General features: G+C 40.9%; 2 protein-coding genes across 4 annotated transcripts in view; both read left to right on the plus strand.

Moving 5' to 3' along the window:
• mcu (mitochondrial calcium uniporter) overlaps positions 1-8,205 on the plus strand; it is a 53,794-nt gene extending 45,589 nt beyond the window's left edge. For both annotated transcript variants that reach the window (XM_086045803.1, XM_086045804.1), the window contains exons 5-9: positions 158-262; positions 332-492; positions 1,363-1,566; positions 3,002-3,118; positions 4,311-8,205. In XM_086045803.1, the coding sequence (XP_085901929.1) occupies positions 158-262; positions 332-492; positions 1,363-1,566; positions 3,002-3,118; positions 4,311-4,391 (668 nt within the window). In that variant the 3' untranslated portion in view covers positions 4,392-8,205. The remainder of the gene's footprint in view (positions 1-157; positions 263-331; positions 493-1,362; positions 1,567-3,001; positions 3,119-4,310) is intronic.
• Positions 8,206-10,194: 1,989 nt separating this feature from the next.
• Positions 10,195-20,074, plus strand: oit3 (oncoprotein induced transcript 3). Of its 2 annotated transcripts, none has more exons than XM_086045274.1 (9): positions 10,195-10,286; positions 12,972-13,346; positions 13,422-13,532; positions 14,309-14,431; positions 14,546-14,668; positions 15,546-15,706; positions 15,769-16,181; positions 18,957-19,056; positions 19,369-20,074. In XM_086045274.1, exons 1-9 carry the CDS (start codon positions 10,232-10,234, stop codon positions 19,564-19,566), a joined length of 1,659 nt encoding a protein of 552 aa, XP_085901400.1. In that variant the 5' UTR covers positions 10,195-10,231; the 3' UTR covers positions 19,567-20,074. The 2 variants fall into 2 exon arrangements, with proteins under 2 accessions (XP_085901400.1, XP_085901401.1); XM_086045275.1 differs by having other exon boundaries at positions 19,372-20,074.
• Positions 20,075-21,137: the final 1,063 nt, after the last annotated feature.

The raw sequence follows: 21,137 nt of genomic DNA on the forward strand, positions 1-21,137 counted from the left end.
TTAGCATGGAAGTGCTTCTGCGCTCCCTCTCGTGATAATCGGAGCGAAACGAGCCCGACGGTCAAGAGCTGGAGGGGGTGTGGAGTGGTTAACCAGCAACTCTCTCATTGCTCCACTTTTTCCACCATGTTTCTATTTTTTTTTTTTTCTTCCCCAGATGGAGCTAGGGTCGCCTCATCTACAGGCATCGACATCCTGTTACTGGAGGATTTCAAACTCGTCATCAACGACACCATCCACCTTGTGCGGCCGCCCAGGAGAGGTGCGGACATTGATGTCATGATTATTTCTTATAAGGCAAAGAAGAAACTATCGATCGTCTTCCCATCAGAGTTGCTGCCCCAAGAGGAGACAGAAAGGCTGAATGACGTCAAGTTCTTGGTGCAGCAGCTCTACACTACCCTGCGCATTGAGGAGCACCAACTCAGCAAAGAGCGTGAGCTAATTGGACGACTTGAGGACCTCAACTCTCAGCTCCGCCCCCTTGAGAAGGTCTGACCCTCTTTGCATGTTAATGAACAATTGTCATTTTCACTCCATTCTCCGCATAAATGTGAGCTTTTCACATTTTACATAGGTGTTTTAAATTTCTTAAATTCAAACTTTAGATTTATTCTTCTCAGACCCTTTTTCCAATTTTTATGTATTTTTTTTCAAGAGGCATATTGGGCATTTTTTCCACAATTGATTAAGTTCCCAGGTGTCTAAATAACGTGTCTTAATAACATGTTTGTGACATGCTTTCTTGAAAATACCCAGCTAATAATGAATTATAGAACACCCAATCCATCCTATATTTTTATATTGCATACTAAATTAGCCTGTTTTGAGGAGGCAGCTCTGTCTCATGCAAATGAGCCACTGATCCACATACTGCTGGGCCATTGGTCAGTCACTCATCTGTGTATGTGGCACATGCAGTGGACATGTCACCAAAACACAAACACCCCAATACCCATCTTTCGGCCCCTCAGCCAGAAACAGGAACTCTCACGTTTACGTTAAATGCATATATTTTAATGCAGAGAGAGCACAGTTGCTCATGTTCTTTTGGCTTTACGTTGTTTAAAACCCTTGTTTCCCCGGGGATGCGTATCTTAGCACTGCATGCATGCACTGAGTGCTTGATTAATGAAGAACCATGTTTGGTCATTGTTATGCGAATCAGGCTCTGTGGTGAAGGTGAATAGTCACGGAATATCTGCTAAATTTAGATTCAACTAATAGCTGTTTTCGTCATTCAAATTTAGATGAATTTTTACCGGGGTTAAATACTGACCAAATGAGATTCTCTCTAAATGTCGACCTGTTTGGCACATTGTGCATGAGTTCCTCCTCCCGCTTGTTTCTCATGTACTGCAGGTGAAGGAGGAGCTGAGTAGGAAAGCGGAGCGACGCACTACCTGGGTGCTGTGGGGCGGCATGGCCTACATGGCCACCCAGTTCGGCATCCTGGCCAGACTGACCTGGTGGGAGTACTCCTGGGATATCATGGAGCCCGTCACCTATTTCATCACATACGGCACGGCCATGGCCATGTATGCATATTTTGTGCTCACACGCCAGGTAAGAAAAGTGACGCTGTTGCCAATTCACACAGACGGGGTTCAAATTAAAGCGAACATCCCGGTTTTGAAATAGAAAGATGATTGTGTCTATTTCAGAGGACAAGAGGGGTCATGAATGCTTTGATGAGCATGAAAATGATGTGAATCCCATTCCTGACCCCAATTGCATATCTATTTTGGAGTGTCTCTCAGCATTATCGAATGAGGGAATATCATTTGGAGGAATGACTTGAATTCCTGTAGTACAGTTCTCAGTCTCCCCTGGAGAGCTCTTAGCTCTTTTTACACAACCGTTACGGGCCACTGCTGCATCACCTTGCTGCACCATTAGCTTGCTTAGTAACAGTTGCGCTAATGTCTAAATAACAGAGAATGCTCGAGAAAGAACAGTAATAAACACAGATGTTCCTGGCAGCACCATTATAGAATGACAGATTGCTTTACACTTGAAGGCACAGGGCTTGTTGCTAAGTATATCAAAACAAAAACAGTATTTTGACTGGCATTGAGTTGATGCTGTGGATTTTATGTCACATCAAATTTCATACATACAGCAGCCTCCATAATTATTGGCTGAAATGATTTCTACAACTTCTAATAAATTAAAAACAATTCTGAATAATATAGTACCAAAATTACAAAACAAAAAGAGAATCCAACCTTTGGTTCAAGTGTGTATTCAGTGGAAAAACAATCGAACATTAAGAAATAATTATTTTACATCAAATCACGTGTGCCACAATTATTAGCATCCCTGACGTTTATACTTTAACAACCCCCTTTTGCCAACAATACAGGACCTAATCTTCTTATTCTAATTTCATTTCCTTTCGGCTCGTCACGATAATTGTTTGGACATAATGAAATAGAAATAGTCTGTGCCAGGGTCACACTGTCACCGTCACAATACCTTAATTAACTGTACAAACACTTGGAAACGTTTAAGCATTGTTAACTGTCAGACCGATGTAAAAATAAACACTTCATAAAACTGGTAAAACAGTCCAAACTTTGCCAACCGATCATTAAGGCCTAATGCTTTGCAGGATCAACGCTCTTGGTCACAGAGGAAAAAATGTTCGCTTCGCTGATGAAATGAAATTTGACATTATTTTTGTGAGAACACTTAGAATTCCTCCAAAATGTGAACCCATTGATTCCTTCAGGTTAAGTAGAGGACACGTTAAAAAGACAGCATTTGCAGTATTGCTGCAAACTCGCCAGAGCGTCTTCGTAACGTTCTGGCCAAATTATACAAGTTTTGCCCAATTGAAAAGCTGACATGCTGACAGTGTTGCCCTTTACTCAGTATTCATAATTCACCTCTACCCAAGCTATTTCAATAACCCTAATCTGATCTGTCAGGCGGAGCATCACAAAGAACGTCTGATAAATTGGTGCTTACAAAATGTGCGTCTCTTTGTCACCTGCAGGAGTACGTGTACCCCGACGCCAGAGACCGACAGTATCTGCTCTTCCTCCACAAGGGGGTGAAAAGGACACGCTTTGACATTGAGAAGTATAACAAGCTCAAAGAGGACATCTCTGAGGTACAATTGGTTGTCAAAACGTTTTTATGCTTGTATTTGCAATACAGAGCAGTGGATGTAAAAAGTCTACACGCCCCTGTTCAAGATAAATAGACCAAGATATGTGATTTCAAAACTTTTTCAGGTATTATTGTAACCTAAATCATAGTAATTCCTGTGTTGCAATGCGTGCTACGCTGCATTAACTTTTTATGCCACTGGCCAGCCCTGAGTCAACCTACTGCAGCGTATTCAACAAAAATAAGACGACTTGTACTATGGGAGCGTGGGTTGGGCTTCAAGTTTTAAGAATCGATTGGATCCGATCGAAAGTGGTATGACCATTTTCCTCACGAATAACCTTTTTTTGTAGTTCAGACAGTACCTGCTTTCTGTTTCATATCTATGCACCATTTAGGTTAGCCCATCAGTGCGAGCAACATGTATACACTCCTTTACAATCATGTGTTAAAGCGGAAGTCAACCCAAAAATATATTTTTCAAGAATATGTTCCCAGCAGGCCCACCAGATGAAACACGGCATTCTGATTAATTTTGCGTTTGCGGAATATAAGTTAAGTAGCAGAATGCACTCGTGCTGCACATCTCTGGGGGCGTCCATTTTGTCTTCTGTCGACTGAAAATGACATCACAACTGCTCACAACAACCAATCACGGCTCAGATTCAGAAAACAGGTCAGTCGCGATTGGTCGTTGTAAGCAGTTGTGATGTCATTTTCAGTCGACAGAAGACAAAATGGACGCCCCCAGAGATGGCTAAAAACGAGTGCATTTTGCTGCTTAAACTCATATTCCACAAACGCAAAATTAATCAGAATGGCGTGTTTCAACTAGTGGGCCTGCTGGGAGCATGCTCTTGAAAAAAATATGTTTGCGTTGACTTCCACTTTAATGTATTTTCTGAGGTTTTCAAAAGTAAAGCTTTCTTGAGAAACTAAGTTATAATCAAGTGAAAAGAAAATTAATAACATAAGAAATTGAAGTTCATTGGCTTGATAATACCAGGTTAAAAATAAGCCTGAGAAAAATGTATTGTAAAACTTTAATAGAATTTTACTTTGTTGACAATTGGGGGGGAGGGGTTCACATCTTTTTATATCGCAAAGACTTGGCATTTGAACAGGGGTGTGGAGACGTTTTTATCCACTGTACAAGCACTTTGCTTTTGTCTCACTTCTTACCTGTCCTCCAGGTGGAGTTGGATCTGAAACGACTTAGGGATCCGCTACAGCTTCAGCTCCCAGTTCAACAGCTCAATGCTGGTAAAGATTGATGGGAAGAGTAACGCCTCCCTCTTCTCCCGGCATTCTCTTTTCTATCCCTAGCCACCCGCCAACACCAACCACCCAACAACCCCCCTCCCCCCCCCCCCCCCCCCCGCCTTATATGAAACCTGCCCTCCTCGACATCTCTCCTGCATCCCCCCCCCTCTTCAAGTTGGGAGTTTCGACCCCTTTTTTCCGCTTTTTGATTCCCTGACTGAACCAACTGTGTGGAATTGCAACTGAAAATCACAAGAGGGAATGAGCTGAAAATAACTCACAGTGATGGTGGAGTTAAACTTGCTACTTGGCTACTTGGTTTAGCCTCTGAAAGGACAGCCTGCGGTGAACCTGAGGGGGCAAACAGGAAATACTACAACCTGACCCTCCAGCACAGGGGAAGTTATTTCGGTGTACTATTTGTGTGTGTGTGTGTGTATGTGTGTGTCACATGCAGGCAGAACCAACATTTGCCATTTAGTGAGTTGACTGCACACACACACGCACACGCACACACTGGCCTGAGGAGGTTCTGAGGAGCGTCTCTATCCCACACATTAAATACGTTTACAAGCAAGGCTCAAAGAGACGCCGTCTTCCTGTGGCTGAACTCTGCTGCCTCTTCACACTCTGGCCACGCCTCCTCCAGGTTGACGGACCGCCATCCTTCCTCAACGTGACCTTTGATAGGAGTCCGTTTAGAAACCCGTTTCCTCTTCCCGGCCAGCCCAGCCTGCGCAAGTATGAGAATACTACCGACAACAACATCACTGTGTGTTCTTTTATTCCAAAAAAAAAAAATATTTTGGCACTTTTTATTTTGAAAGCCATAGTATATTTGTTATGAAATGAATATAAAAATAAATCTATATGTATACAATCAAATAAACTAAATGACCAGATGCTAGTTTGCCAGTGGGGAGAGGAGCTCATGTTAAAATGTTACTGCGTCTGCCACGCCATATCGGATCATCATGTTGTCATATGTTGTCAAAAAGCATTAAATATATTATTTCTTTAACTCCAATGTTCCACTAGAACAAGTCCGAATTGGCTGTCAGACTCCTGTAAGCACTCCAAATGGGGAATTCTCTCTGAAATGTCTTTTTGAAGCGTCATCACATCCCCCAATTTGGGTTGAACACGTGAATTTCCACTCATGAGGCGAAATGAAATAAAAGCCTGATTGTGAGCTTTCTCTCCCCACTGTTGCGATTCCCCCTCCCTGCTCCCTCCATGACAAGGCAGGGTAAACTGCATGCTGTGGTACGCCCTCAGTAGAAGTTTGTGAATGTGTAGGCACGCCATAGTCATTTTCTACTCTAATGGAAACTGTTCTTTGTCTCATATAGCTTGTGGTGTATAAGGCACTCTGTCATCCCCTGATCGGTCAAGTCTATGATTATAGAAGCCATACTGTACGTTTAAGGCAAACCCACCTTTTCCATATGGTTGTCTTTGAGTGAGGATTGGTGGCCCTCCCTCTGACCAGTTTGTCAATGTCTCCAAAAATACAAGGGAGTATTAGGACCATGCAGAAAAGAAAAGAAATCTCTCTCTCTCGCGCGCGCTCTCGCTCTCGCTCTCGCTCTCGCTCGCTCTGTCTCTCTCACCACATGTATATATATGTGTATATGTATATATATGTATATGTGTATATATATATGTATATATATGTGTGTATGTATATATATATATATATATATATATGTGTGTGTGTGTGTGTGTATGTATATATATATATATATATATATGTGTGTATGTATATATATATGTGTATATATGTATACACATATACATGTATATATGTGTATATATATGTATATGTGTATGTATGTGTGTATATATATATATATGTGTGTATATATATGTGTGTATGTATATATATATGTGTATATATGTATACACATATACATGTATATATGTGTATATATATGTATATGTGTATGTATGTGTGTATATATATATATATGTGTGTATATATATGTGTGTGTGTATATATGTATATATATATGTATATATATGTGTGTATATATATATATATATGTGTGTATATATATATGTATATATATATATGTGTGTGTGTATATATATATACACATCATGTTTATGAGAAAAAGGTTGTGATTTTGCAAAAAAACCCTAAATTTTATTAGACTAAAGTTGTAAAAATACATTTGATGATTTATTTCATGAAAGGTCTCAAGACTGTTGGTCTCAGACATTTCCATTTATGTGGAAATGTTGACATTTCCCCAACTGTAAAATTGCATTACAACTTTTGTTTTACAACATTTTTCTCATGTTCCTTTTTTACTTTTCTCTCAATGGCCGCAATACTCCTTTGTACAGAAAGGTCTAAACTCATTCTTTTTTTTTCTCTTAACCCCCCTCTTTGAACAAACATCGTTCATTCCCGCTGAGTGGGAGCGCAGTGTCGATATTGTCATGCCATCACATCCTGTGTCTGTGCGCGCGTATGAAAATGTGTGTGAACCCACCGTTGACTTAATCCTATGAGCAGATCCTGCTGTTTAACTCAAAATTTCCCATTAAAATGCTTGTGTTTAGATCCAATTAAGGTGTTACCCGTACAAATTTGGTCTAATCTGTTTATCGTGTGTGTGCGTGCGTGAACACATGTGTTCGCTCTAGGGGATAAGGTGCCTTTTGGGATGATTAAGGATTTTAACAGTGTTGACAAGGAAGCAATTGGGTAAAACTTAATTGATGGCCTTTTCCTAGACATATCCGTTACCTTGGAATGCTTTAAGTGAAAAAACATTCGTTGAATGGATGTGTTGATGGTTGAGTGAACCATCAGATTAGCGCTGATGTGAATCCTTTGCCACCATTGCAGCTTGTCAATAGTGATAAATCCCTTCCACCCTCATCCCATTCATATCCGTCACTGGTTTACAATGATTTTCCTGTTGCACACACAGTGAAGTTGTTTCCTTGTTGGAGGTGATCTTTGTCCTCACTTTACTCATTTGCTCTTTTTTCGGGGGTTCAATCACACCGTCCCTCATTTACTTATCCCGGACCCCCCATGTGTTTTAAAAATCGGAATAAATTAAATATAGAGACCTTTATATAAAGAGGGTGTTGCATGAATGTATGTTTACATGGGAAATTCTGTAAAAACAAACAAAAAAGATGTATACAAAAGATTAAAAAAAAAAAAAAGGTAAAGATAATTTAAGAACGTTGTTAGTAGAGATTCTAGCATTGGACCGGCCGGCGTGTTTAGAATTAGTTCTGCTGAACGTGATCCTCGCCGATCAGCTGCTCTCCATCACACCTCAACCACATCCATTTTCTTTACTGAATTGCATTTGTCCTCCCAGAATGGAAAAAAAAAAAAAGTCCATCCTTGGTGCGCCGGTAAAGAGGCTCTTTGACTGCTGACCTCACTTCCTAGCGTCCTGCTTCTGATTCTTAAGGAAAATGTCAGGTGCCACGTGGTAGCTTTTGGAGGGAAACGCCTCCGAATACATCCCACTCCTGTCGTCCTCACCCCCACTTTTGTTGTCCAAATTACTCTTCTGTCTTGAATGTGTGTTTTTGAAATTCTGGTGTGCACTTACAATATGTTTAAAAGAGTGAAGCATATTCGAGTGAAATGACCTTGTACTCCATTCTGACCTCTGATTTTTTTTATTTGTATTATTTTCTTTCTGGACTTTATGTTTCTGTTAACATGATGCTGTAATATTGGCAACAACGAAAAAAAGAATGTGTAAAATCATGTATCATTTATGAAATATGTATAAAAGAGAAATGTAATTCAATTATCAATAAAATCCATATCCAGGTTTTGGAGCTTGTGGTCCGCTGTCTCTTTTGTCCGTTTTATTTTTGTCTGCTACCTTAGATTGATGAACCATGTCTCCAATGTTTACAAGACCTTGACTGACTCGGGCTCTTCCTTTGCACATCCTGTGAGATAGATGTGACAAAAACTGTGTTCTTACGCACTGGGAATGTGTTTTAAAAATACATAGTAAAAGCAACAAATCTTATGTTGTCTAAAACTGAATCGGGTACTAGAGTCTATCAGCCATCTAGCTGCCCAAAGATATATAAAACAAAAACAAACAAAAAAATATGTGTATACGCCTTGTAAAATTCAACTGAAAACAAACGTACTCTGTTCTGCACACATATACAAACATATTGTAACAGTTTATTTTTTTTCTTTAAGGTGAATTGTTTACACAGCTTTGTGCTGGCTGTCAATAAATTGCATAGTTGCACCAGTTGTTGCTTGAGTCGAATATTAGGCTGCAATGCATTCTCTGTGTCCATAGTGAAGTGTACAAAGCTGATTAAACTTGCCTGAGCCAAGAAGGAAATCAATGTCTTATTTCCAGGAGTAGTCCCAACAGAAAAGCATGGCATTTTCCACCTCATTAGTGTTAAAGAGCAACTTGAATTAATGTCTTCATTGATTTAATTACATATAAGAAACTGAAAACGCAAACCTTAACTAACCTCTCTGCTTGTTGCTAAAGGAATGTTTGCGAAGCATCTGGTTTCTTCTCGTCTTGTCAGAGATCTGTATGGCAAAGTATGACAACTAAAACGCTGTCATCCACGCTACTGAAACTCAGACACTCACACGCACAGATTTTCCTTCACTCTCATACACTACTAAAACTCTTTCATATACAGAAAAGCTCCTATACACGACTGAAACAAACACTATTGACACACTCATACACTGTAGGGAAACACTCACACACAATACTGAAATGCACATTTCAGCATACTACACCATTTCTCTAGCGTGTGTGTGGGTCTCCACCAAGGTTATAATTGACAAAACTGAACAAAACAAACTAAAATTGAAAAGGAATATTTTTGTTAATGAATTGAATTAAAATTGGTGTGCTTTTGAAAAGCGATAACAGTAATTACAGCAAAAATATTCTATGTTTTTTTTATTTCGTTTTTGTCGCTTCCTTTCAAAATTGCTTTTGGGGTTGATTATAAGTGTATTTATTCTGTTACTCTGTTATTCTGAGAAAGGAAGGTCGAACACTTCTAATTGTAATTGACTTTATTTACTGTACTTAGGTCTATACTTTGTAACGTTCTGCCTAAATGATACAAGTCTGACTTTTTTTTTAAATCTTGCATTGCCACAAATACGTCTTATATAAAAAAACGAAATTAATACTTTTGAATTAATAAACTAAAACTAATACTAAATCTAATAAAAAGTAAACTAAAAGAAAGCATTCTCAAAAGTAAAAACTGACAAACCTGTTCTAAAAACGAATTAAAACTAACTGAATTTAAAAAAACAAAAGTCAAAACAAAATAAAAACAAACTAATGAAAAATCCATGAGTGTAAGTGTGCATGTGTGTGTGTGTTGAATGGTGTGTGTGTGTGAGTGTTTCAGTAGTGCGAGTGTGAAGTGTTTCAGTTGCATCTGAAAGGTAATCCTGAATTACAGTATGTCTCCGATTGCCCCTCCTAAAAACGATTATTATCTTGAATTGGAAGCTCCTGCACAGGTCTCAATGGTAACTGTTCAAGCCTTCGAGCTCCTTTAACGCAACACTGACTGGTTGGGTAAGTCTAATGCTGCTACACCATTGTACAAATTACCTTTATTTACAGCTAAAGGAAATTGAGGTTGTGAATGGTTGGGAGGGACATATCGTGTGAAACAATGGGAAGGTGTTATTTGTGATTGGGCAAATAGGAGGTCAAGGTGAGCCATGACAGTCACGCACGAACAGATAAGAGGCGCCTGTTAAAAGCAGACTTCGCCAATGGATGAACAATAAGTGCTACTCCATACTGACCTGTTGGTGCAATTTCATTTTCCCAACATAATGATTTTTTGGGTTACTGTTCTGCTACAAGAAGCTTTCCAAGTCGCAGCTGCCAGTGAGTATAAAAATGTCTGCATTGTTATGTGATTGGATTTAGCAATCGTACATTCAGGAAAATCTGCGTGGGGGTTGGGGTCTAGTCTTTATTTATTGATATAAACTGATTGTGATGCTTTTGTCCACATAGCGTTTACTAAGTGACATTCAGCGTCTTCAAATTTGCAGCATCATTACTGGTGTTGTTTGCGGTGTTGTAGAAGAGCATTGACACGAAATGAGATCAGCAAAGTATTAGAAACAGCTCTTTGTATGATGCAGTGTAGTACTGTAACAATAACAAGTTAATAACTTTCTGACCTTGTCAAGACAGCAGAGCATGATCATCTTGGTGAAGGCAGATTTTTTGTTTGTTCAGCTGTTGTAATGAATTCTGTAAGATCGTACCTGATGTTTGGTGTTTTTATCATTTGAAATCCCAGTCTCATAAGTATTGTATTTTTTTTCCAGGAACTGTGGCAAATTCTGTGGACTTTAGCGCAGTTTGTTGTTAATGTTACCATAAACTTTTATGTATCAATTTAACTAAATGGAAAGCCAGCAGCAATAATAAAATGCCGTCACGTCCCTCTGGTTTTGCCCCTTTTGCATCTTAATTACACAAGAAGAGAACGACCGTCAATTGCTCATTCTGTTGATTGTCCTCAAATGGCTTTTGTTCCTCCCACATTTTATCTCTAAACATCCACTAAGCATATTTATCTCATCTCGTTAACTTTCCGGAGCTGATTCAACAACAGGTTTTTCACTGTTAATACCATCAGAAGTATTATCAGTTTCATATATATTGCTATTATTTGCAGCTATTGTTATGTGCGATAATATCCTTACTACCTCTCTTATCCTGTGTCTCTAGCTCAGCCCAACTGTTTGTGGCAGATGGTGGCCCCCCCATGGAGTCATGGTTCTGTTCTGTTAGGAAGCAGGCAGTTTCGCCTTGAGATAACTTCTGCTGTGATTTGGCACCGCATAAATAAGGATTCAAGCACACCTTAAATCAACTACAATGGTGAACCGTTAAAAAAAAAAAAAAAAAAAAACCGGATTTTATGATTTTGATTTAGATTTTTAGTCAAATGTGACCGATTACCAATAGAATGTGCTTGAGTCTGGAAAAATATGACTGTGGAACAAACTGATTGCATGCATGTGCAATCTCTATATTACTTTACAGAAGCACCTTTTGCTTTAATGACAACCTTCATTCAGGAGTCTATCACGGCACATGTGCTCGAGATTCAGACGACTTTTTCGATCAGGGTGCGGACTATCCATTTCCAGATCCCAGGCCCACGTGCACATTCAACCTCAACAGACAAACACATAATAAATAACATTGTAAAGGACATGGCAAATACTTTACAGGACCACTTTTGAGAAGTGCATAGATAAGAACAATGAAATAAGAACAAAACAATGCAATAAAACCAAAGTAATTCATTCAAAAAAAGAGTGGTTCTAGTGTTGAGCAGCCTAATGGGATAAGGAATGAAAGACTGTGAGTATCTGTTAGTCCTCATCGGGGCGCACAGTAACGCTGGCTGGAAGGCATCTGTGTAAATTCTGTGGCAACAACATATTAGTATTCTCTGTTCTGTTACTCCCAATGGGAGCTGACGTCTCTCCACTTGAACCCCAATTATATGGGAGCATACTTCAACAATGCCATTTAGGCTCTGTCCAGTGTCCACGATCAAAACACATCTGAAGTAGTATTATAAAAACACCACTGAGTTGGTCGGCATGGTGTATCAGAGTGCGCCAGATGGCATCAGTAACGGCTGATTTCCCAATGTGGACCTTTTTGAGCAATGAATTGATGCAAGATTGTGATATCAGATTGTCCTGGGGTAAAATTGAGTTTTTGAGGTCAATTACATCAAAAAAATACAACAAAAAAACATCCCTTTCAAATTGAGAGAAAAATGAATAAAAATGTGGCAAATCAAGGTTGTCTACTCTCGTCATCTTAGTTTGTCTTCCACTGCATATATTCATTTGATATGTGGGTGCCATGATTAATGTAGCTTTCCTTATTTAACTTATTACTACTCTCGACATAGCTTTTTCATGAGGGTCTCCTACAACGAAAGTGTGTTTCTCTTTGAGTACTCCTTTCAGTTCTCAGGTAATGACCAATTGCTCACCCGTTTTCTGTGTTTGGTCGTGATGTTCGCAAGCTAAGCCCTTAGGCACTGTGATGTCATTGTCAGCCAACAGGAAGTGGCAATACAAGACAAAATGGCCGCCGACTGAGATGGACAAAAACGAGTAGACTTTGCTGCGTAATTCATATCCCACAAACACAATATTAATCAGAATACCTTGTTTAGAATGGGAACGCACAGAACACATTATTGTAAAGACCATTTTTGATGTGACTTCCACTTTAAATGCTGTTTGATATGTTTATACCTAAGCTTTGAAAGTTAACACAATTACGTTGTCCTGTGGAAATCTGTCCCTATTGGTCACACCCCATTCTTTGGGAAGAATTTTCCAAGACATTAGAGTGCCTCAACTTCAAACTACAATCCAAATCCAATATTCTTATAAAGTCATCATCTTAATCACTCAGACATAATATTATAGTGTCCTTGGCTTGCAGAAAAGGTGGCTCATAAATCCAAGTTATTATTGTTTTACAATTATCTTTTTTATCATCTATTATGTTTGCCCTCAGCCCTGGATCCGTGTTCTGCCTACATCAGTCTGAATGAACCATGGAGGAACACGGAGTATCACATCAACCGGTCCTCCGGGAGTCCTCTCTGTGATAGCCACATGTCCGGGGAGTGGTATCGCTTCACGGGAATGGCAGGGGACGCCATGCCCACCTTCTGCATCTCGGAGAACCACTGCGGCACCCACGCTCCAGTCTGGCTTAAGGGCAGCCACCCTCAGCTAGAGGACGGCATCGTCACTCTGCCAGCGTGCGCCAGCTTTGGAGACGACTGCTGCCAATGGAATGCCAGCGTGGACGTGAAAGCCTGCACTGGGGGTTACTTTGTCTACCGCCTTCCCAGACCTTCGGTTTGCTTCCATGTCTACTGCGGTCGTGAGTCGAACCTCCGATGCATCCCCTCGCTGACCTTTTCCGTTACGAGTGAATTGTCATGTTCATGTGCCACAGATTTCTATGACATCTGTGATGACGTTCCATGTGCTGGTCAGAGGTGTCCGGAGTCGGAATGTCGCTGTGCTGCTGGAACCGTTCTGGGACCAGACAGACAAACATGCATGGGTGAGATTAACCGACAGGAAGGAAGAGTGCAGGAGACAAGATTTGCTACAGGAAATCATGAGACAAGAATAACAACAGAACTAACACTTAGGATATATTCATCCCAGTTTGTATATTAGCTGATATATTAAAAATATACTGCAATGTGTTTTTGAACGCCGGTTTATACCTGGAGTAGTAATCGATCACTAATCACTCAGGATACACTTTACAGTGGTGTAAGATAGTACTGCACTTATACTGTGAGCTATTTCAAACATTGCAGCTTATTAAAAAAAAAAACCTTTGTATTTCTGTACTGTTTCTTTGCACAGGACAAGTGTACCTAATGTTTTGACTGGTAAACGATTGAAGGGTAAATGGGCTGTCACTTACATAGCACTTTTCTACCCTGGGTACTCAAAGCGTTTTACACTGTACCTCATCTACCTACTGATGACACAGCATCAGGAGCAACTGGAGGTCCAGAATCTTGCTCGAGGATACTTCGACATGGTCACAATGGCCGGGGATCGATCCCACAACCTCCGGGTTGGGAAACGACCACTCTACCACTGAGCCATGCCGGGTAGATGATCGTGACCTCATTCTCCCCTAATAAATGCCTTCTTTCATCCATCTTTATTGTTACTTGTCCCTTCACTATTATAAAGTCCGCCTTGAAAGGAATTTGTCATCCTCATCCCTGTAGGTGATTCATCTGGTGCCGCCAGCACTCAAGTCAATTAAAAGCCATGTGCTGTGTTGACCCAGGTGTACGTGTGTGTTATTGTCAGATGTGAATGAGTGTGAGAAGGCCAACGGTGGCTGTGCAGAGGTCTGCGTCAACACCAAAGGATCCAGACGGTGTGAGTGCAGTCCGGGCCGAGTGCTGGATGAGGCCGGGCTCAACTGTCGAGGTACTGGACTGGACTCTGGATTCTCTGCATTGGCCATTTTGAAATTTTGTGACATTTGGACGAGCTTTCTTTTCTTCTTTCTGCTTTTTCTGCTGTCATGTGTGTGTCTTGTAGAGATGGCAGGCTGCCATGTCAACAATGGAGGCTGCAGCCATGGCTGCTCATCGCTGCACGACTCCTACCGGTGTCACTGTCCTAGAGGGCTGCAGCTGAGCCATGATACACACACATGTCTGGGTATGGGTGTGTAATAATAATAATAATAATAATAATAATAATGATAGAAATCATGATTACTGTTATTGTTGTAACAACAATGATGATGACATCAGCACAGGGCACAATCACAGTCACACCTATGGAGAATTTAATCTTCAATTAATCGAAGAAAAATGTTTTCGGATTGTGGGAGGAAGTCAGAGTACCCAGAGAAAACCCACGCAAGAACAATGAGAACATGTCAACTCCACACAGGGAGGCTGCAGCCAAGATTTGAACTCTGAACCTCAGAACTGTGAGGCAGATATTACAACCACTAGATGGCGATGCAACTCACATAAAACTAAATTCTTCTTATTTAAAACTAAGTTAAGCTCTGATTTTGGGATCTAAGGAACTAAACCCAAGATGTCAAAACTTTGAGCAATATTCTAAGTAGTACTGTATATGTTCTTTATCAAATATGTTTATAGCAGTTTGTTTTGCTACAAAGTATTTATTCTGAAATTTAAAAAAAATCTTATTTAGCTTTACACCATTTATGTCTTTTCGCACTCACGAGAGTGAGAATTCAGAAGAATGTGATGTGTATCAGCCATTCCTGCCCGCTTTGTTTTCTAAAAAGAACAACCATTAAATTTAGAATAGATTTAGTAAATATTCAGTAAAATATTCAGTAACGACAAGTTATAAGTTGCTATCATCATTGAAGTTGGTATGTCACCTTATGTTCGCATTTAATTTATTTAAATTATTCTGTTTAATTCTTATTCCCCGAGCGAAATATTAATCAGAGCACCATGTTTTGACTAGCGCTGCCACATACAACTTATAAATGCAAAAAAAAACATTTGGGAGTTTAGATCCCCCGCTAATGTGAATACGTGCATTGCAGTTCCAGTGGAGTGCAACCCCAGTTGCATTACAGTATCAGTACCAAAGGACATTGTTGGAGGATTGGACCTCTTTCTTTCCAACTCGTCATGCCGCGGTATCTCCAATGGCACGCACATCAACCTCAACTTCAGCCTCAAAACGTGTGGCACTGCTGTAGAGGTCAGTCACACTTTGTAGTTTCATCTGTGTGCTTCATACTAATGTCGACACCTCCCTCGCAGGTGACGGATGACAAGATAGTGGCAACCAACCTGGTGACAGGCCTTCCCCGGGCCAGTCCAGGAAGCAGCAGGGACGTGATAGTACGCACCAGTAAGTTAGTGGTGCCAATCACCTGTGAGTTCCCCAGGGATTACCAAGTGTCCGATGGATACCAGGCAAGTCAGCGCGGCTCAGCCTTGGAGCTGGCCGGCCACAGCGAGGGAGTCTTCCCCTTCTCGCTGGAGCTCTTCAAGAACGCAGGGTTCTCTGAGATATACCATGCGTCGCCTCATCTGCATCTTCATGACTCGCTCTTCTTCGGGGTAGAGCCCAAAGAGAGAGTGGAAGGCCTCTCTGCCCTGGTAGAGAGCTGCTATGCAACGCCAGGGCCCAAAGCTGACCAGGCCCTCAAGTATTACCTCATAAAAGACGGGTGAGTTGTCTCAGAGTCGAATAACTTTAAAAGTCAGGTGCTGCACAAATTTGAAAACAGCACAGATCAAAATCTGCAGATTTTAAAGAAATAAGGAAAATCAATACTTTTTCACCATCAAAAGTCATCCATCCATCCATTATCGATACCGCTTATCCTCACAAGGGTCGCGAGGCGTGCTGGAGCCTATCCCAGCTGTCTTCGGGCAGTAGGCGGGGGACACCCTGAATTGGTTGCCAGCCAATCGCAGGGCACACAGAGACAAACATCCGCACTCACAATCACACCTAGGGGAAATTTATACAGTCCAATCAACTTACAATGCATGTTTTTGGAATGTGGGAGGAAACCGGAGGACCCGGAGAAAACAATTTAAGTAACAATTTTGTGGGGGTGGGAGACATTTACAACCTAAATTGTAATATTTCTTTCAGGAAATTGAATTATTTTTTTTCCCCAACAGCCTTTTCCCTTTATTTCATAGTGTTTCATTTGGCTGCATTGCTTCAAGTGGTATACGTGTGCATGGATGTTAGATTTTTTCTGATCTTTTTTACAATTAGATTTCACCCCAGGACGTTGAGAATCAGTAGTGCTGGCCGATGTTACATACTAAACTATGACAAAAATGAGCCGTTCTGCTTTCTGTTTGCCGCCTTATTTCAAATTCAAGAAATGAATTGGAATGTGTGTATTGGAATTTAGTGGTCATTCTCAATTAAATTCTGAATTTCGTACAGCCCAGTATTGCATTTTTGTATCGTATCATTGGTCTCTTTAATTACTGTTTATTTGATAGCGGTGCTATTAAGAGGTGGTTTAAGTCAAACAAATTACCTCTAAAAAATGTCTGGAACAAGTTGAGCAAATAAATGCGCACTGACAAATAACAACTTTAATTGTATTTTTATACAAGGACTTGTTGCCAGTAAAACATGGGGAAAAAAAACAAATTTAGCAAACCTTTAAGTGCCTAAGCTTGTTAATAACAGTGCTGTCATATAACATACTAGCTCTGCCTTTTGTGTCCAGAATGTGAGAAAAGAAGGGAGTTAAAAAAAGAACAGTTGAACACTCTCTCCCACTCTTTGTGATGTCGCACCTTTCTTGCTGGTGCACAAGTTTTGAAATAAACAGGGAGAATATAAAATACAATAAAGTACATCACGCACGCCCACATCACCCTACACAAAAGCAACAATGGGACAATAATTGTTGTTTGCAACTGTGTCAGCCCACTAATTGACTCGATGCTCTAGCTCAGATAAGACAAATAAATCATGATTAGAAAAAGTGGTAATCTTTCTTTTAGCTAACAATCTGTGCCCCTGGAGAAAAACAAAGCATTCCATCTGGCTATCCATCAGGCCGAGTACACATGGAATGGAATGGAAACCCATCATAGTGTCTGCAAAACATTTTTTTTTAATATATGCAAAGATTACAGTACATGAACTCACATAACCTTTAAAGAAGCGTGACTGCTACATTCATTCTACTCTTTAATACAATTTTATTTGTGAAAGAAATTCATTTGGTCCCGCAGCATCGTGGCTTGCCAGATCAGGTGCGTCTGCTGCCGTGGGAATCAAATGATTGACAGTTATAGGACAGTGAACCTCATGCGTCTCATCAAATGTCAGACACGACTGACTCTGGCTGCTGATGATCTTTTGAGAAGACACAAGAAGACTGCCAGGTCAACTTTTTAAGGCAAGGCAAGTTTCAAGGCACTTTTATTTATATAGAGCACAATTTGCACATGAGGCTATTCAAAGTGCTTTACAACGACATAAAATGACAAGAAGGCAAATAAAAACCATTCCATAAACATACACATAATCAATACTTCATTAAATTAAAAGTGAGGAATGCCGATAAAATAGTTTTACTAATACAATGGTGGAAAAGGGTGGCGTGCCCTCTCCGGGTCGGGAGTGGGATTCTGCCTCAAGTGGAGGAGTTCAAGTATCTTGGGGTCTTGTTCGCGAGTGAGGGTAGGATGGAACGGGAGATCGACAGGCGGATCGGTGCAGCGTCTGCTGTGATGCGGACCCTGTATCGGTCTGTCGTGGTGAAGAAGGAGCTCAGCCGAAAGGCGAAGCTCTCAATTTACCGGTCGGTCTACGTTCCTACTCTCACCTATGGTCATGGGCTGTGGGTCATGACCAAAAAAACAAGATCTCGGATACAAGCGGCCAAAATGGGTTTTCAAACGCAGGGTGTCCGGGCTCTCCCTTAGAGAGAGGGTGAGAAGTTCGGCCATCCGGGAGAGACTCAGAGTCGAGCCGCTGCTCCTCCACGTTGAGAGGAGCCAATTGAGGTGGCTCGGGCATCTGATTAGGATGCCTCCTGGACGCCTCCCTGGTGAGGTGTTCCGGGCATGTCCCACCGGCAGGAGACCCCGAGGACGACCCAGAACACGCTGGAGAGACTATGTCTCCCGGCTCGCCTGGGAACACCTTGGGATCCCTCCGGAAGAGCTGGATGACATTGCTGGGGAGAGGGAAGTCTGGGCTTCCCTGCTGAAGCTGCTGCCTCCGCAACCCGGCCTCGGATAAGCGGAAGATAATGGATGGATGGATGGATGGATGGATGAATGGATGGATGGATGGATGGATGGATAATACAATGGTGCTTTCAAAGGCAGCTGGGATATGCTACCGCACACCCGCAAGTCTAATGTGGATAAGTGCGGGAAAGAATGGATGGTTGTACTGTATATGTGACACAGTGGTCATCCCTGCAGACTTTACCTCAGTGTCTTGTGAGCAGGTGTATCTCGGATGAAACGGTTACTCAGTACTCATCCAAGGACCAGCTCTCCAGGCACTACCAGGTCCCTGTCTTCAAGTTCATTGGCAAGGAGAATCGGGTGAGTAAAGCAGGCTGCTGGGAGCCAGCTGGCTATAGAGAGATTGTGTGGGCTTAGGTTTGCGTGACAGTATGTTGTTTGGATAGTTGACAGTGACTATTAGACATCTTTATGTTAATTACTCGTTGTTTCGGATCATTTTATAATTGTAATTCATTTTATGTATTTTCTTTTTACATTTCTTTTCTGTAGATCAACGAATGTGCAATACAAAGAGCATTTATTATATCTGATAATGATGATGTTGATGATGATGATGATGATGATGATGATGATCCCTGATGACAGCATTTGTATCTTGTGTGCTTGCAGCAGGTCTTTCTCCACTGTCATGTGTTGGTGTGCAGCCTGGGAGATTCTCGCTGCACTCAGCCCTGTCGGGGGCGTGTCCGTCGTGCTGCCTCATCTGAGCGTCAGCACACGTTGAGTGGGGGTCCCATCTTCATACTGCCCGAACCCAGCAGCCAGTCGGATTCAATTTCCACAGATGTTCCAATCACAGACATTTGATTGACCAGCCAGATGTGTAAGAAAAGTGTTTGTTTGAAGGTTGTCTTTGTGTTCTACATCGTGTAATATAAAAACTGTGCGGTTGAACAACCAATGAAAACATGTTTCACAGTAAAATGTATTTGATGAAGAGCTTTGTTTGCAGCAATGTATTTCCACTTCAGACCACAGCTCTCAAATTCACATTATCATGAAGACAAGCAACTTAACTTAGAAAACTCAAGAGCTAATCGCTATAGCCTTCTTTTAATGAGCCAAGTTTTGACAATCTTGGTTGATGAATGAAGCTGATTGTCAAGGGGTAGGTTATGTACTGCCACTGGACCAAATGTGTTTGATGCTTGCAGGTTAATATTACGCAGCTAAATTATTGAATTTGACTCTGAACTGTGCTGAAGAAAATATTATTGCATAACGATGTCACGAAATCCAAATGTCACGATACGATAATATCACGATATGAACCTCACGATACGATAACAATCACGGTATTGTGGGAAAGTTGGCAATGTATAAAAAGCTCGCAATAAAAACAGCATTCACAAAGAAATAGGCTTGGCCAGTCATGGGCTCCTCCTGGTGATTTGCGTGGGTCTTAAAAATAGGTGGCATCAAATTAAACTGCATTAATAAACTAGCCACCAGAGGTTGCTGGAACTGCAGAAATGGAAAACAACTTGGGCTTTTAAACATATTTTCTGCGATTAATATCATGACATGACGACGACGATATAGCGTGTCAATTTTAATATCGTGATATCACGATATTGACGATATTATGTGATCCCTATTATTGCATCATTGTGAGCTTTGTGGAAGCCTTTTCCTGTCCGCGGCCACCACTGGCCACCACGTAGCTCCGCCCCTGCTTGTCATCAAGTAGCTTGACTTGCCCCATCAGAAAAACAACAGGGGCGGTGCAGCAACAATTTTGGAGTGTGTAGATTTATCACAGAAAAAAACAAACAAAAATTATCCCCCCCTCAACCCTAGCTTCTGAGGGTCCAGTCTTCCATCTCACACACTGATTCAAAGGTTTCCCTCTGTTGTATTCAAATTAGGTGATGCTCCAAGGTAAATTTAAACTAATTCATACTAATAAGTTTCAATTGTTTCAGTGAAAGTTATACTTCTGTTTATTAGATCAAAAGTAAATTGCTATCATTCTGTTGTTAATCAATCCATTTTTCATGTTACTTAACAACCAATTTACACTTAATTCACGTGATTGATTGTTACCTGAGCCCTGAGTAGTTGTGATCTCATTTTCAGGCGACAGAAGTGACAAAATGGCCGCCCCCTGAGATGTCTAAAAACAAGTGGATTAACTCTTATTCCACAAACACAATATTTATCAGAATGCCTTGTTTCAACGAGTGAGCTTGCATAGAACATATTCTTGAAAAAGTATGTATGGGTTGACTTCCCATTAAGCTCCTCCACACACTTCAACACCGTTCTTTGGTGCTAAAATCCTACAAGGTGCCACAAAAGCATTAGACATGGCTTTGACCTGAGCACAAAACCAGAAAATATGTGCGTTTTTCCTGTCAATAACAGAGGATAGTTTA

Source organism: Filicampus tigris, chromosome 11, assembly GCF_054856515.1.
Source record: "Filicampus tigris isolate MCC_2025a chromosome 11, RoL_Ftig_1.0, whole genome shotgun sequence".
Taxonomy (NCBI): Eukaryota; Metazoa; Chordata; class Actinopteri; order Syngnathiformes; family Syngnathidae; genus Filicampus; species Filicampus tigris.

Bases quoted from the DNA above. Each gene is read 5' to 3' on its own strand.
- oit3 (XM_086045274.1), top strand. From the start codon at position 10,232: ATGATTTTTTGGGTTACTGTTCTGCTACAAGAAGCTTTCCAAGTCGCA. The intron at 13,533-14,308 runs GTGAGATTAACC...TGTTATTGTCAG, and splicing joins AGACAGACAAACATGCATGG to ATGTGAATGAGTGTGAGAAG. The intron at 14,669-15,545 runs GTATGGGTGTGT...CGTGCATTGCAG, and splicing joins TGATACACACACATGTCTGG to TTCCAGTGGAGTGCAACCCC.